Source organism: Leptonotus elevatus, chromosome 16 (assembly GCF_054856555.1).
Source record: "Leptonotus elevatus isolate MCC_2025b chromosome 16, RoL_Lele_1.0, whole genome shotgun sequence".
In the NCBI taxonomy this organism is placed as follows: Eukaryota; Metazoa; Chordata; class Actinopteri; order Syngnathiformes; family Syngnathidae; genus Leptonotus; species Leptonotus elevatus.
Genome location: NC_141254.1, coordinates 1,381,389 through 1,396,818, shown reverse-complemented (window position 1 = coordinate 1,396,818; position 15,430 = coordinate 1,381,389). Strand labels below are relative to the sequence as shown.

General features: G+C 39.3%; 1 protein-coding gene across 5 annotated transcripts in view; it reads right to left on the bottom strand.

The window, feature by feature from the left end:
- The window catches only part of gdpd5a (glycerophosphodiester phosphodiesterase domain containing 5a), a 90,301-nt gene extending 78,539 nt beyond the window's left edge, over positions 1-11,762 (bottom strand). The window contains exons 1-4 of one of the 5 annotated variants that reach the window (XM_086099110.1): positions 11,478-11,728; positions 8,489-10,409; positions 4,261-4,356; positions 2,321-2,495 (exon numbers count right to left, since the gene is read on the bottom strand). In XM_086099110.1, coding sequence (XP_085955236.1) covers positions 2,321-2,437 — 117 coding nt within the window. In that variant the 5' untranslated portion in view covers positions 2,438-2,495; positions 4,261-4,356; positions 8,489-10,409; positions 11,478-11,728. The other 4 variants (XM_086099108.1, XM_086099109.1, XM_086099111.1 and 1 more) reach the window with 4 other exon arrangements.
- Positions 11,763-15,430: the final 3,668 nt, after the last annotated feature.

Here is a 15,430-nt window from a genome sequence, read left to right as displayed (position 1 = left end):
AGAATTAATTGCAGCGTCCGTTCCTCCATGTTAGATTTGATTGTTTCCCCTGGTGTCCGTGCTTCCTGGTTTAGTCACAGCTGCATGTCACGCCCCAAACACAGTATCGCTCTGTGTTTGGTCCGAACCACTGATTGGTGGAAATCAACGGGCTCGGTAGATGTATTCTCTAAATACAGCAAGAATTCATCTTGCAGAGCAAAGTTAATATATTCTCCCCAATCTGTGAAAAACGTGTTAGATTAAAGGGATACTTGACTCACTGAGCCATTTTTAGCAGTGAAAAGTTTATATTTTGTCCATAATTTTTGATAACTTCATTATTTTCCATGAACAATTAATACCTTTAAAAACATTTATTTCCACTTGGTGTCCACTGTAGATGACGCCACCTGTGCTGAGGATGTAGGTGACGACCAATCATGGTTCACCTTGTTGACCAAACCCAGAAAACAGGTGAGCCATGAATGGTCGTTACCTACTTCCTCAGCACAGGTGATGTCATCTTCAGTTGAGAGCAAGTGGAAAAAATAGTTTTTAAAGTTATTAAGTTTTCATGAAAAATAATTAAGTTATCAAATTCTGGACAAAATATTAACTTTTTACTGCTACACATGGCTCAATGAGTGTCCTTCAATAGAGCTCATTCACCACTTTCTTCTTCTACTCTTCCTCTCTAATGTGTGTACTCCATGCATGTGTGGCACCACACTAACCCAAGAGACCAAGGCACGGACAGCAGGAACAGCCATTATTAGGGCCCGAGCAGTGACCGCTGCGAGGTCCCTATTATATCTGTATAAAAATGTTTTTACTTTTTTTTCTCCGAAAAATATCACATTTTTGAGGACTTAAAAATGCACGAAAAGTCACCATCTTTGCACACTCGTTAGGCCTGGTGAGAAACACTTTTTAATGTTCAATGGTTCTAAAACACCCCCTAATGGAGACCTATCCCGGCACGATTGGCCTAGGGCTACGAATATTGGCAGGCACGTGTCGCACCCTGAGACGCATAAAAAAGTCAGTGGAAGCCATATCCTAAAATGCATTTTTGAATATCCAATTTTGGCCCATTTTTGCACATTCAGTGGGATCATACTTTTGCCCCCTTTGCCAATAATAGTTTTCATCTGATTGACTTCAGACTTGGCCTGTATCATCTTAAGACCTGGGACAACAACTGAGGAAACATTCTTGGGTTTTCAAAATACTATATGACGAGGGCGGGGCATCACATTTTTCCTTTAATATTTATTTTATCACGTAAGAGGAAATAATGCTTAATAACTCCCCAAGCTAAAAAAATCACAAACTTCACAGCCACACAAAGACATCTACTAAAATGCGGTTATACATATAGTGCCACCTAGTAATGACAAGAAATGTCATTCATTACAGTCTTATTTATCTACTGCGTCAAGCCTGTTAAAGGGATCCAGTTGAAAATTTGTCAGAATAGCCAGGGCTTTTCCTATGTAGAACATTTGGAGGCGGCCACCACCACCTAATTTGCTCGCGGGCGCCACCACCTAATTTCGCCTCCAGCCTGAGCAACTGATATCGCTCAACACAGCCTCAGCGCTTCAGCTTGGCAGCAACGTATTTTACCTGCAGTTGCAGCGTTGCGCCATTATGGAGGCGCTATATCAATAGAAGTGCACCGCAAAGACTTGAAGCAACAACCGAAGAAGAAACTGCTTCTTTTTTTCTTTTTTTTTCTTTTCTTTATTGTACCGAAGAAGAAACAGATCACGGAGTAACCATTGCACAGACACTGTTCCTAATCGACCTGATGCGCCAACACATGGAAATTGAAGCAGATGGTCTCCCAAAGACATTAAAAGAACTTAACTCTCATCTTAAATCTGTGCGGCCAAATACGAAGAACCTGTGGAAAGAAACTGCAGGCAATTCTCTGAGTCCTTTCACACTGATAAGGTTGCCAGGAAGTGGAGCACACTAATTTACTGGTATAAAAGAAAAATTAAAGACAATAAATAACAAGGTGACAGGAAAAGGAACAATGGGCTTCCAATTTTTTTGGGAAATGGATGGATATTGACTTCCCAGTGGTTGGCACATCAGTAGTTTTTTTTTAAATTCATGACTGAATTAAACTGCCATGCTGGTATGATATCACACGTAAATAATTGATGCATCTATAACTATCACACATGCATTCCCTGCAATAGAAATACAAGCTTGATCCATGGTTACTGTACCGAACTGTTCCATGGCAAAGCAAATTGTACCACTTGGTGGCTGTAGCATGACGCAATGATGACGCAACACAAATTAACAAAAAGTATTGTCTTACCCTAGAGCTGTCGTCTTGGGAGCGCTGGTAACGTTTCCAACGGCAACCATAGATGCCAGTAACAAAGGACACAAGAACTTGCTTTTCATAGACCTGTAAGGGTTGGTGTTTCACCATGCTCCTTTAGCCCCAACGCACCACCAGTTTCTTAGCATCCCACACTGACCTGGGAAACCTGAAGAAGACCAAGATGTTACCAAACTCTTCATCTATTCAGTTAAACTTCTAGCATTATAGCAGTGACGGGAAAATAAAGCTTCATGAACCACATGTTGTTGTTTTTGTTTTTTACTCCACTAGATGGAGCTCTTGGTTTAAAGATGAAGTAGAAATGTAATCAATTCCCATTGCACTAGCCTTTATTTTTCAACCAAGGGCATCGTCTGTTGGAGTAAAAATATATTGGAAGTGGTTCATGAAGTTTCATTTTCCCATTACTCCATAGCACTCAGTAACAATTTGAAAACTCAAATTTGCCTGGATATAATACTGTACATGTTACATGATGTTCATGTGAATTGTTGTCTATTACAATATCTCCATTTTCAATATTCATCTTTGAATATTTCTGGGCACTTATAATAACAATAGAAACTGGGTAAATTAGTGAAAAGACAACAAAATGCATCTTTAAACTTAAGAGCTGGCAAAAATAAGATTTAAAGCAGTTTGTGTTTCTTGTTCTTGATCACATTCATCTTGGTAGCTTACTCTCTATCGCTATGGTAAGACAATACCACACTATTTAGGCTACCTACCTATGCACTCTGCTTTAAAAACTATAAGGTGGTTTTAAGGTTTGAAAGACCACTCTGGTGAACTGAACTGTGTTGTACAGCTTGGTGAAAATGTCCTTGAAGTGTACTTCAAGTCTTGTTACTATGTCTAGTAGCAGTGACGTGCGGTCAGGATATTCAATGTAGGCACTGCCTACCCCAGGCTAAAAATGAAAGTTGAAACCGCTTGGCTTTTTTAATTTATTTTAATTATTTCTTTAATTTCAGAAAGCCTACACTACCTATAGGTTTAAAAGTGACCACATTTGGTAATTTTCATACCTCAATTAAAAATGACTCATTAGTTCGTCTGGCCTGCAGGCCAAAATGCTGCAAAAATTGTCCTCCTGAAGGCAGACCGCTACTGTGCTTTTCCCAGCCCTGTGAGCGTAGCGATGTGTGTTCGCGCATGCGTAGTCAGTTTCCCAGTAGAAAAGTCCTTTACGCAAATAGGCAGATCGCTACGCAGCCTTTTTATGTCGCTGTATTATTCCTATGCGAACATACGTTTGCACAGTGCATTCGTGAATTCAAAACACACTTAGTGCACAGCAAAGCGGTAAGATGACGCCACTCTGGAGAATAGAAAACTATTTTCACACCTTTCTTTTGAGGAAAAACGCCATCTTTTGAAGGATGGGAGACGAACGCCTTAGCTACTGGATCTTCAGCAAAGTAAGGGACAAACAATTATTTGTACTTTTCACAAATAATGGTGCAAAAAGAAAGATTGGCTTTGTGGATGTGCTTCGATTAACTGGCTGTTTCACTTTACATGGTGTTTGGCATTGCTATTGCTATTGCTAGCTTGATTTTGTGAGGAATTAGGCTGTTTTACAGGGAGATATTCACTTTATTACATTCTTTCCGGGCGGGTTTGAAATTGTCATTTTTTTGTCGTGCGGCAAATAGGAGGCAGAGTGCGCTGCAACGTTTACTGTGGCTGGCAGACTGCGCACTGGCTGACGGTGGCCCAGAACTTTTGCTGATTGGCAAGTGTTGAGCTGCCGCACTGGAGGCGATGGGTACAAAGCGTAAAAATTTTTTTTAAAAAAGATTGTGGAGCAAAAAATTTAAGACTTCAAAAGAGAGTAATGTTTTGTTTTGTTTTGTTTTTACCCATACAGAGGAGACATATGTTAAAATAGTTTGAATGTATGGCACCTTGCATCTGAGTATCAAGTCTCTTGAGGTCAGGCTGAGTGTCCTCTTTTTTTGGAAATGAAAATATGGTCATCCTAGGATACGTTGTACAATTGCCTGCCAACACACAAATTTGTAATTAGTGTGTGCGTCTCAAATTGCAACTGCCTGCCTACCCAAACCTAGAGCTCACTGCACGTCACTGACTAGTAGTCAAGGTCAGTGGTTTTACCCAAAGTACTACCTAATAAAATACTTAGCTCTCCAGCAGCAAAATACAATATTGTAGTGTTAATCAAAAACGAGACATAGGTTTAATTCCCAAGAAGTGCATTTAATGTTATTCTATGCCATTGTGATATTAGGCACATAATGAACATTAAAACTGCGCTTAAGTATATAAAAAAAAGAAGGTTGTTGGGGTGGCCTACTACTAATGATTTAATTAAAGTGTATTGGACAAACTAAGCTAAAAATTCTACCTGAATAAAAGTTTTTCTTAAAATTTAATGTAAATTAAACAGTATTTCGGTAGTCAGGGGTGCAACTACCTACTTTCTGTGGGGTATGCAGACACATGAGAGACCCCCCCAATTTTCCAATATTTTCCAATGTTCATTCACTGTCCTATCGCATCAATGAACATACATTTTTTTCATGTAGTCGCTAATTATATTACATAAGTGGCACTTAATCTTACAGAAGGCCAACATGTTTCACGGCAATCTTTTTGCCTACGGATACTCGTAGTGTGGTTCTCTGAGGCACCATAGTGTGTGTGCTTCAAAATGCACACCCTTCCAATTTCGGTTGTTGCATTCTAATGGTTCACCACTAAATGGCACTCAATTCTACACACTGTCACTTGAATCAAAAACAAAATAAGATATATACAGTAATAATAACATGTAACAGCAGAAGCAACCAGTGCTCTACACATTCTCTGTGATGGAAATATGAAATTATGAGATTTGTACTCAACCCTGGTCCTTGGGGACCCCTATCCAGCCTGTTTTCCATGTTTACCTCAGCCAACACTGGTGAGGAATGTTATCAGGCTTCTCCAGAGCTTCAATTCAATTGAATTCAATTTATTCACATGTTGAAATACCACAGCTGACATTTGTAATAAAGACAATCTAAATATACATTTACATGTGAAAGAGACACTCCTTAGAAGCTACTTAAGGCTTACTGGTTAGCTGATCATTTGAATCACCTGTGTTGGCTGAGGGAGACATGGAAAATGAGCTACATATAGAAGTGACGTCATCTAGCAGCAGCCAATAGGTAGCGCCTTCAGATGACATCACTCCTTGGAGACAATTTTGCATGTTTGACTTTTTGCTCCGATGGCTCCCCTCGCCTATTTTTTTTTTTAACTCAGCTGAAACACAACGCTAGGTAGGAAGTGTGCTACTTTTTTCATTGTTTTTCATGTTTATGAAATCTTGCGCACAAGTAATACACAACATTTTTTATTAAATTAAATCTAGTAAAACTAACAAAAACGAAGCATTTTCGAATTAACGAAAACTCAGAACACTAACACTAAAAACAGAGAAAGCAATTGCTGGAAAGCAATTAAACTAATAACATAAAAAAAAAAAAAAAACAAAGCTCAAAACTAAATAAAAACTAACAATAATGAAAATTCCAAAGCTATATAATAACCATGATTTGCACTGTAATGGCATTGTCATAATAGCAGCAAATATGTATTTGCCTAACATCATTGGTTGGTGGAATACTGCAACCTCCGGACAGCAGAGAGCGTTCATGAGGGAGGGAACAAATTAAGGGCAGAGATGCATTGCATGTTATGATGTATTCCTGTCTGTACATACGGTGAAGCCAATGATACATAAAGTACCTGTTTTCAATAGCGATCACTGCTAACTGGGTCATATGATCGTTCCTCATACTCTTAACAGGTGTGTCTTGTTGTGTCATTAGCGTGTGTGTATTTAGTCTCCTGTCTCCCCTCTGTCTGTGTCGGTTCATTGTCATTTTCCTCCTGTCATGCTGCCAGTTTTTTGCCTTGTTGTCCTCCCCACGTTTTGTTTTACTGCCATTTGGAGTTCGCTTTTGTTTTGAATGATTAAATTCCTTTTTTGTCCATCACCTCTGCCTCCTTGCCCTGCTTCCCTGCATTTGGGTCCTCCACCAAACTTCACCTCTTGACAATATGGGCCTTGAGTTTGACAACTGTGGTCTACAGGTTATGCCCCTCTAATCTAAACAAATGTTTGCGGGAGCGGGGCAATGACCTTGTAACACATGTTAAGAGAGGTTTGTTTACACAAAACATGGTGATTATGATGACTACACCAGACTTTGTTGGGGGTAAAAACCGTCTGTGTTGGGAAAGTCAACATATACAATGCAATATATGGAGAGAAAAAAAATAAGGCCATAAAAATGGGGTATGGTATGAAATTTTATTTGAAATTTAAAACAATAACTACTGAGCTTTGTGTGATTAGCTAATTTTTAGCCATCAATAAAAACAAGTAGAATCTTAAAACATCATGTGACACGCATCCCTCTCTCCCAAATTCATTCTGCCACAGAGAAAAGTTAATTGCCTTAGTAGCAGGTAGGAATGGCGTAGCACAGAAGATCGACTATTCGACTACCAGTATATCATGGCTTTCTGGATATCATATCGCTTCACATATCTTCTTTTTTTTCTTGTATAATTATTTTAGACAAAAGAAAATAAGGCAACATTACTTTTACTGTTGAGATCAATATTGCAAAAAGGCTTTAATCAAGCCACAATGGACTGTATGCATGCAACACTTCCGCTTTTGATGTCATAAGGCAGTGGTTCTCAACCCCTGTCCTCAAATACCCCTATCCAGCCTGTTTTCCATGACTAGTGTTTACATGCAGTCAATATTCGGGTTAAGGTCAGAATTCTGGTTTCTGAAACAATCGAGGTAACTCGTTTGCTTGCGTAGCGGAAAGAGTTACTCCCGTTTACATGCTCATTTGTGCTTGATTGGAATAACCCGTTCAGACCACAACGCGCCGACAACGTAATTACGTAAGCAACGTCATTTCCACTTTTAACTTACTATACGTTCAATAAAAGACATTATATTTATGTCACTCACCACGCTAAATAAAGTAGTCGGTCTCCTCCTTCCTCCAGAAGTGTGGTTCTTTGCTGTGACATGTTTGTTGACAACGGCTTGAGTATTTCCGGTGGGTTACATGCCAGAAGCATGGACTTGTATTTACTGTATGTGTATATAGGCATAAACTGTGGCATTTTTTCCGTAGAGACACAAAATAACGTGAAAACGCAGCAGAGAAATCTATGTATTCAAGGGAGGCTCCTTTAGCAAGTAGGACGGAGATGCGCATACAAGTCTTGACTAACTAGAGCAAGATTTCTTGAGAATCAAACAAGCAAAAAGAAGAAAAGAGGTCAAAGAAAAAAATAGCGAGGATGCGCACAGCGAAAAATGATTGAGGTATTTTGAATGTGTTTATATGAGCAAGAATTCCGGATATGAAAGGAGTAACCCAGGGGTCTTATTAGGATTTTTAAAAACCTGTATAAGAGCATATTCGGATTATTGCGCGTGTTTACATGTCCTTACAAAACCCGAATATTGCCTATATTCTGGTTTTTAAATTGTTATTGCATGCATGTAAACGTAGTCCATGTCTCTAACAGCCAACACAGGTGTTATAAACGATCAGCTAATCAGCCAGCTCTGCATGAAGCCTGATAACGATCCTCTGCTGTGTTGGCTGAAGTAGATATGGAAAACAGGCCGAATAGGAGTACTCGAGAACCGAGGTTGAGAACCACTGTCATAAGGCACCGAAACTTAGGGTGCGGGGAGGCTTTAGCGGAGCAGACTGTTGATGTGATGTAAAACTCTAAGCCTAAATCCTTAACCCACTCAGAACAGGAGCCGCTCCTTTCCTTTAAGGAGGGCGCAGCTAATATAGTTACATAAAAATGTGGCTTCACATTTATTGTTATTTTTACAAAATACCCCAGTTTTTGTGTTGCTCATATCATTCATAAGCATTACCATAGTGACCTCACCATATTAAAGCGTTGTTGTTACCCTTGTTATGGTGTTTGTGCTGCTAGTACAGGTACATAAAAATACATAGTGGATTTGCGTTGTTGTCGCCTGCTGTTCAGCCGGCGAACAGCCAAGTATCCCCAACCCCAACCCACTGGGTTGCCGGTCCGCGAAAGTTGTGGACTAGTATGAACCTGAGGAGGTGAGGAATTCTGGTTGGTGGCCCGGTGGGTGGTGTCTGGCCGGTGCTGGATTTCACTTTCCTTTGTTTTCTTTGGTCCCCTCGGGTCTCCTGACGGCGGTGTTCGGTTTAGGTGAACGGTATGGGATTTTTTCTAATAGGTTTTTGGTGAGCTAACGAATACACACACACACACACACTCGCACGCACGCACGCACATACACATGCTCACCCACATACAAAAAAAAAAAAAAGAGCAATGATGATGACATTACCGAATGAACAATACTGAGCTCTTTTTGAAAAAAAAGAAGAAAAAAAAAAAGAGTCTGTCATAAACAGAGAGAATCTGGTCTTTTCAAAATAATATATTTTTAAGCCTCGGTTAATCAATTAACCGGAAGTACAGTACATTTTTTTAATTCTTTTAAATGTGCGGCCCACCGGAGCCCGGTCCAAAGTGGCCCACGGCCTGGGACTGGTCTGCGGCCCGGTGGTTGGGATTATTCCTTGCCCACTGCTTGTGTGTCAAGTGTGCTCTGTTCTCCTTGTTACAATCTCATAGTCTACCTAGCCTTGTCTCGTGTCCGCACCCGCGTGTTAAGTATTTGCCATGTTGCTTTATGTTCTAATCATTGGTTTGTTTTTGTGCTAGCTTGCTTATAATTTTCTAGCAAGCGTTTTTCGTTATTTCTTGTGCTCCTTGCCTTTTGCAACATTTTCGTTAATACTCTTTCTGGCTCTTTGTTGCCAGTGTTTTTTGTTATTCCTGTAAGTATAATACTTTTTTTTAAATAAACCAAACTGTATTTTCCTTATTTGGTCTACGTTTTGGGATCCCTTATTTAACGGTACCCCAAGAATGCAACAGAATTGTCGACAGCTGGATAAATTAATCAGCAGTAAGAAAATGCAGAGAACACACTTGATGCTTTCTCTAACTAAAAATGGATCCCTGCAAATTAGGGCTGTGTTTTAAAAAAATCGAATAATTAATATCGCATTGATTTTAATCTTCGAGCCTGATATCGAAGAAAATTAAGAATTTTAAGGGCCAATTTTTTTGTATATTAGTTTTTAATTTTTTTTATTTACTGATCACGTGAATTTAAAAGTATTTTTTTAGATTTATGAAATACCTGACTTATTGCACTTTAAAGTTGCACTGTGCAGTTTAAAAAGGTAATATTAAAGCTTTTTCTACATCATGCATGCTCCACCAATGCCCAGATGACTACGAAGAGCCCTGACTGTTTTACTCTGACTGCACCTATCAGCTATTATCTTCCCTTTATAGTAGAGTGTGCGGACCCTCACGCTCCACAGTTTCCTGGTGGAGGGAAGGGGCGAAGTTTTTCTTACCTCATTTGAAGTCATTTCTTCGTTTGTCAACTGTGGCTGTCGCTTTAATCTTGTGCACGTACTCACACGCGCACCATGAACGAGCCTGACACAGATGCTGCAGTTAGGCTTTGGGCCAGAGGTGGCAGTCGCGAGTAAAAAAAAGTGACAAACCTCACAATGATCCTTTAAGACAATTCAGAATAATTTTAATTCATAGTTTATTTACAATAATTAAATTGGAATTATGAAAATATTTTCATCTAATACTTGCTGATGTCAATGTTTGTGTAACACTTAAGTGATTATAACACGCGTTACTTTCATTAATAAACTAAACCATTTAACCAGTTACTGCCTCCGCAAAGTTGTATTTACAATTTAATGTTTGTGGAGTTTTTATCATGTCCTTGATAATTAAGAATTGATGTTCCATTATTAATCAGTAGCGATTGAATTGAAGCAAATCAAATCGAATCGGGAAAAATCTAAATCGAATCGAATGAAACTCTTGTGAATCGAAATTGAATCAATTGAGGACATTTGAATCCATACCCAGCCCTACTGCGAATGTTAACAACCCACCGTCTCTACTGCTCAGCATGAGAGAGAGAAAACAAAGCAGAGTTAGAACCGGTCTATGTGGGCACACAGCAGTGATACCTTGATGTACAGATATCTCCTCTTCTTCGACGACATGACAAATACATGCACGCACGCACACACACACACACACACAATGACGAAAAAATACCCCAAAAAGTTCACAATTGATAAAAGGTTCTCTGAATAAAAACTGCTTCAAAACAACGGCAACTGCCATTACAGGAAAAGGTGGTGCCTTATGAGATTTTCCTGGAAATACGTCACACCATTTTGTGCATAAAGCCCATATTTGCCTTGATTTGTCCATGTTGAAATTGCTGGATTAAGTCCCACAAACTTCAAACTTGTTTTAAGGTGAATTATATTTATTCAATACAATGCAGGGGGTCCGAATGATTTATGGCAGAGAGTTGAATTGCTATGTGGCAATGCAACCCAAATTTGTACATATCCTTACTATAGAGTAAGGTACACCTCTCTGGAGGCGATGGAGAGAGTGCTTGTTTAGATTGTAATTGTATTATCTATTCTCTGTTTGTCTCTTTTATGTTATTTTATGGACCTTATTTAAGTATGAAATCAAGTTTGATTGATTGATTGATTGATTGATTGATTGATTGATTGATCGATTGGTTGAATCAACTAATGCTTGAGAAAATTAATAAGACTCTACTCTGTCTGGTCGTATCTCTGTCATTGTTTCTTCTTTTCAGTTTCATCATTAACTCTATGAAAATTCTATACATATTACAAACAAGCATTCACACTCACATTCACACCACTGGACAATTTAGAGCTTTATGCCAGCATGGATTTAACCTCTTATCTAAAGCTCTGTTTAACTCACTGACAAATTCAGTTGTTCATTAAACACCTCACTGTAGTTTATGTTTGTGTAATACTGTCAATGTTGTGGTCTGATGCAGTAAAACCTCATAGAAAATACAGAGCCTAAGGAAATTAATGCTACTTAAATAATGACATGCAAAACAATTGAAAAGTGGCTGTCATTGATATATAGAAGATAACCCAAAGGGAGACTACAGTTTCCTTACCTCAACACAGGACGACTTGAAAACGTCAAAATGTCTTGATTAAACCGTTTTCCCCCTCAGGTGTTGACATGACGTCGTTCATTCAAAGTACATTTGAAGTTGCTCTCTTCAGACGCAGCCAGCTAACAACTGTCACACATCAGTCTAAGGTTTACCCAAAACACAAAAGAGGTGAGACCCGGCAAAAGAAAAGGCAGCATTAAGTGTTATAATCTTTTGTTAAATAGCTGTTGCTCTGGAGACAGACGCAACTGTACCTCTCATTCGCGTGTAATCCGCTCCTCCGTGAATGGGAGGAGCTATATGGTTCACATTGTGAAGGAGGGGGGGGGGGATGGGGCGGCATGCTTGTTTTCCATCTTTTATGGAGCCAAATTGTCCCGAGACAAAACTAATACAAAATGGCTTGAATTAAGAAGAAACAAGACAAAGGATAATAGTCAGAGATTAAAAGCAGTTCTAAAAAGGTGTGTTTAGATAGGAGTCTTTTAATCTCGGATTATTGTCCTTTGTCTTGTTTCTTCTGACTGAGTTTATTCCACATAATGTATTGTTGAGATGTTTCTTTTAGTTGTAAATATTTAGAAGTCTTGCTTATAGTTTTCTGTTGACTCGTTTTTATCAGTTTTATTTTTGTAAAGTGTCTTCGAGACTTTTGAAACGCCCTATACAAATAAAATGTATTAACAGTGACAGAAAGTACACACGCACTTAAATCAGCTTTTTTGTTGTGTTTTTCTTGGTGTCCTCTTTATACTTGTTGAAGCATTTCTTTTTTTATCATGGTTGAACTGGACAAATCAAATTTTATGATGTTTTTTTTTTGTCTTTAAAAAAAGTTAAAGTCTGTTTTTCAAAAATATTGGTGATTTATTGGTGGGTGGGGTGCTGGGTTAGTGGTGCATTAAGTTTGGTTTATGCTTGACGCTTTCGCGAGGTCCGCACGGCTCAGGAGATGTACGTGAATCGGCAAATTTGTTTCGAGTAACAGTTGTGACTTTATACTTGACTTTAATTTAATCCCACTTCTATGTAGTTAGCTAGCCCCCCAATAATAGTTCGCAAACGGTTTTATTTTTAAATATACCTTGATGCCGACGCTCAACTTCCTGTCCGGCTCATGTAATTTTTTCAGCTTCATGAAAATCTGCAAGCGTTTCGCATGTGGCATCCGGAAAAAGTAGAACGCTTGCGGAAACCTTTCGCAGCGCCGCATCCCTTCCGAACCGCATATGCAATATGCAACGCACTGCAGCTGGTGTGAATTCACACGCAGACTCAAATGCTTTCTATTCCTTGCGGCGGCCGTATGGAAAACGCACCGCGTCCGTTCCGCAGACAGTGTGAATTGGGCATTATAAAAGTCCGTGGCCCTGACACGTTGGACCATACGTATTTACTTCCGCAAACACATCGTTGTTAGTGACGTTGGATCTTTTTCTGTGCATGCGGGTCACTTTGGGGACACATTACGTCCACACAGCAGACAGACTAAGGTCACAATTGATAGGTAATGTGAACGCTTACTCAAAAAAAATCAGATTTCACCCAAAAAATCGGAATTGAGCATTAAGATCTGCAGTGTGAACGTAGCCCTAAATGTTCTTCCTGTCACTATACATCACTGAAAAGCATACTATGTTATAGTGGTTGGGAATCACTGGTGTTGCCCTCTTACTGTCATGAGTAAGATAAAATCATCAACATCAGTGACTGACATTTTGACTGACTATTTTATAGGTCCGCGACCTCCAACTCTCACTAGAGCGGTTCGCAGCCGAGTGTGAAGCGGAAGTGAAGAATCTTGGGGTTTTGTTCACAAGTGAGGGCAGGATGGAGCGGGAGATAGACAGGCAGATTGGTGCCACGTCTGCAGTGATGGGGACTCTGTATCAGTACATTGTGGTGAAGAAGGAGCTGAGCCAAAAGGAGAAGCTTTCTATTTACCGGTCGATCTATGTTCCTACCCTCACTTATGGTCACGAGCTGTGAGTCGTGACCAAAAGAACAAGATCTCGGATACAAGCGGCTGAAATGCGTTTCCTCCGCAGGGTGTCCGGGCTCTCTCTCTCTCTTGGAGATAGTGTGAGATGCTCGTCAGGGACTCAGGGTCAAGCCGCTACTCTTCCTCATTGAGAGAAGCCAGTTGAGGTGGCTTGGGCATCTGGTTCAGATGCCTCCTGGACACCTCGCTGTAGAGGTGTTCTGGGCATGTCCCACGGTGGATAATGATACAGTAGCTTTTTTTTTTTTTTTATCCATTATGATATACATTTGCATTTCATATTTTAGAATTCTTTCAAATGTGTATTTATGTGCAATTTTTATTGAATGTTAATGTTCAATTTGTGCATAATGTTACAGTGGCTTACTATAATAATAAACACACTTAAAAATAAAAATAAAAGTAAACCTTTGCATGATTTTTGATCATCACTATGTTATGTTCTGTCTTAGTTGTGTATGTTTTTTTTTCTCCCTACAAGCTTTCCATATGATTTGTTAGTGGCCCATAGGTGGGGCAGCTGAGCGCTGAGCTACACACCTGTGGGCAATTGGTAATCAGTTCCTTGTTTTAAGTTAAGGCTCCCCCAGCATACCAGCTGGTTGCTAGGTCTGTTTGCAGTGAGCATTCTGGTTTTTGTCTTCTTGGGTTGCAGTCCGGTCCTCCTGTTTGTGGTAGGGATGGCAGAAATAGAACATTGAAACGATCAAATAATTTGAAACAATTGATTCACAAAATGAATCGATCTTTTGGAATGTTCGAAACATCTCCCCACAGCGACATCTGGTGGTCATTTATAAAATATTACAATCAAACAGTAGAGCAGCGTTGCCAGCTCCCCAGTATGGAAACTATTACTAACTGTTAGCTCTCTGTCATCACCTAATTTACACAACTGACAATCGGCCTATACTGTAATTGTAATGGACGCCATAAGAGAGAGAAATAATATCATGGGAAACAAAAACTGAATAACCCCCACCCCGTCAAAATAAGTATAGAAGTACAAATTAGCTTTTTGTTGCTGATACTTTGTTTGGTTTGTTTTTAATTTTGCCTCTCAACATGACTTAAATGCTCTGATGAAACCCCCAGTACTATCACATTTAATTAAAAACCTGTAGGCTACATTTGTTTTTGTTTTTTGTGACAGGGCATCTTAAGTTTTGACCGAAAGTATTAGAGAGGAAAAATTAATGAATGACCTGCAAAAACAAGCTCCCCGGAGCAGGATTTGAACTGGGGTTACCAGCATATCGGACTATTTTCAGCACATTGTGTGGGTGCACTACCACTGAACCTACCACCTATTGACATTTTATTATGTAGGGCGATAAATCAGCATCCAGGGCAATTTTACATACGAAGTATACTTAGGTTGGATTAATTTCAGATTCAAGACATTTTAATATAGTGAAATGGTCAAATTTTATATAATTTCAGAGAAGGGATCACGTTCACTTGCTGAAACAATGTGACGTTTGGAGGCGTAATAGAACGCAAAAGGCAACTATTATGTGACATCCTGATTCTGAGACAGATTTCGGAATGCGATTCGAATCACAAATTCGGCCTGTGTTCTGGTACATACCAAAACACACTTTTGATTTTGCCATTACTAGTTTGTGGCAGTGAGTTTGTTTTGTCTAGCATTATCCATGATTTGTTTGTACTTTGTAATTTATGCTCCTACCCAATTGGTAGCACCTTTTGTTCCACGGTTTTCTTCTTTTGTACTTTGCAGTTTTGTTTGCCCTTTTAGTTGTTTTTGTAATAAAGACTATTTGAGTTTTCCGACGTATTGGGGCTGCTTTGGGGTCCAACTGATCACAAACCATGACATACTACCTATGAAACTACTGTAGTTTAATGTTGGTCATTCTTAATTCGAGTATGAGGTAGGTTTGAGGATGTTAAGAGATTTCTTTCAAATTGAATAATGTTTTGA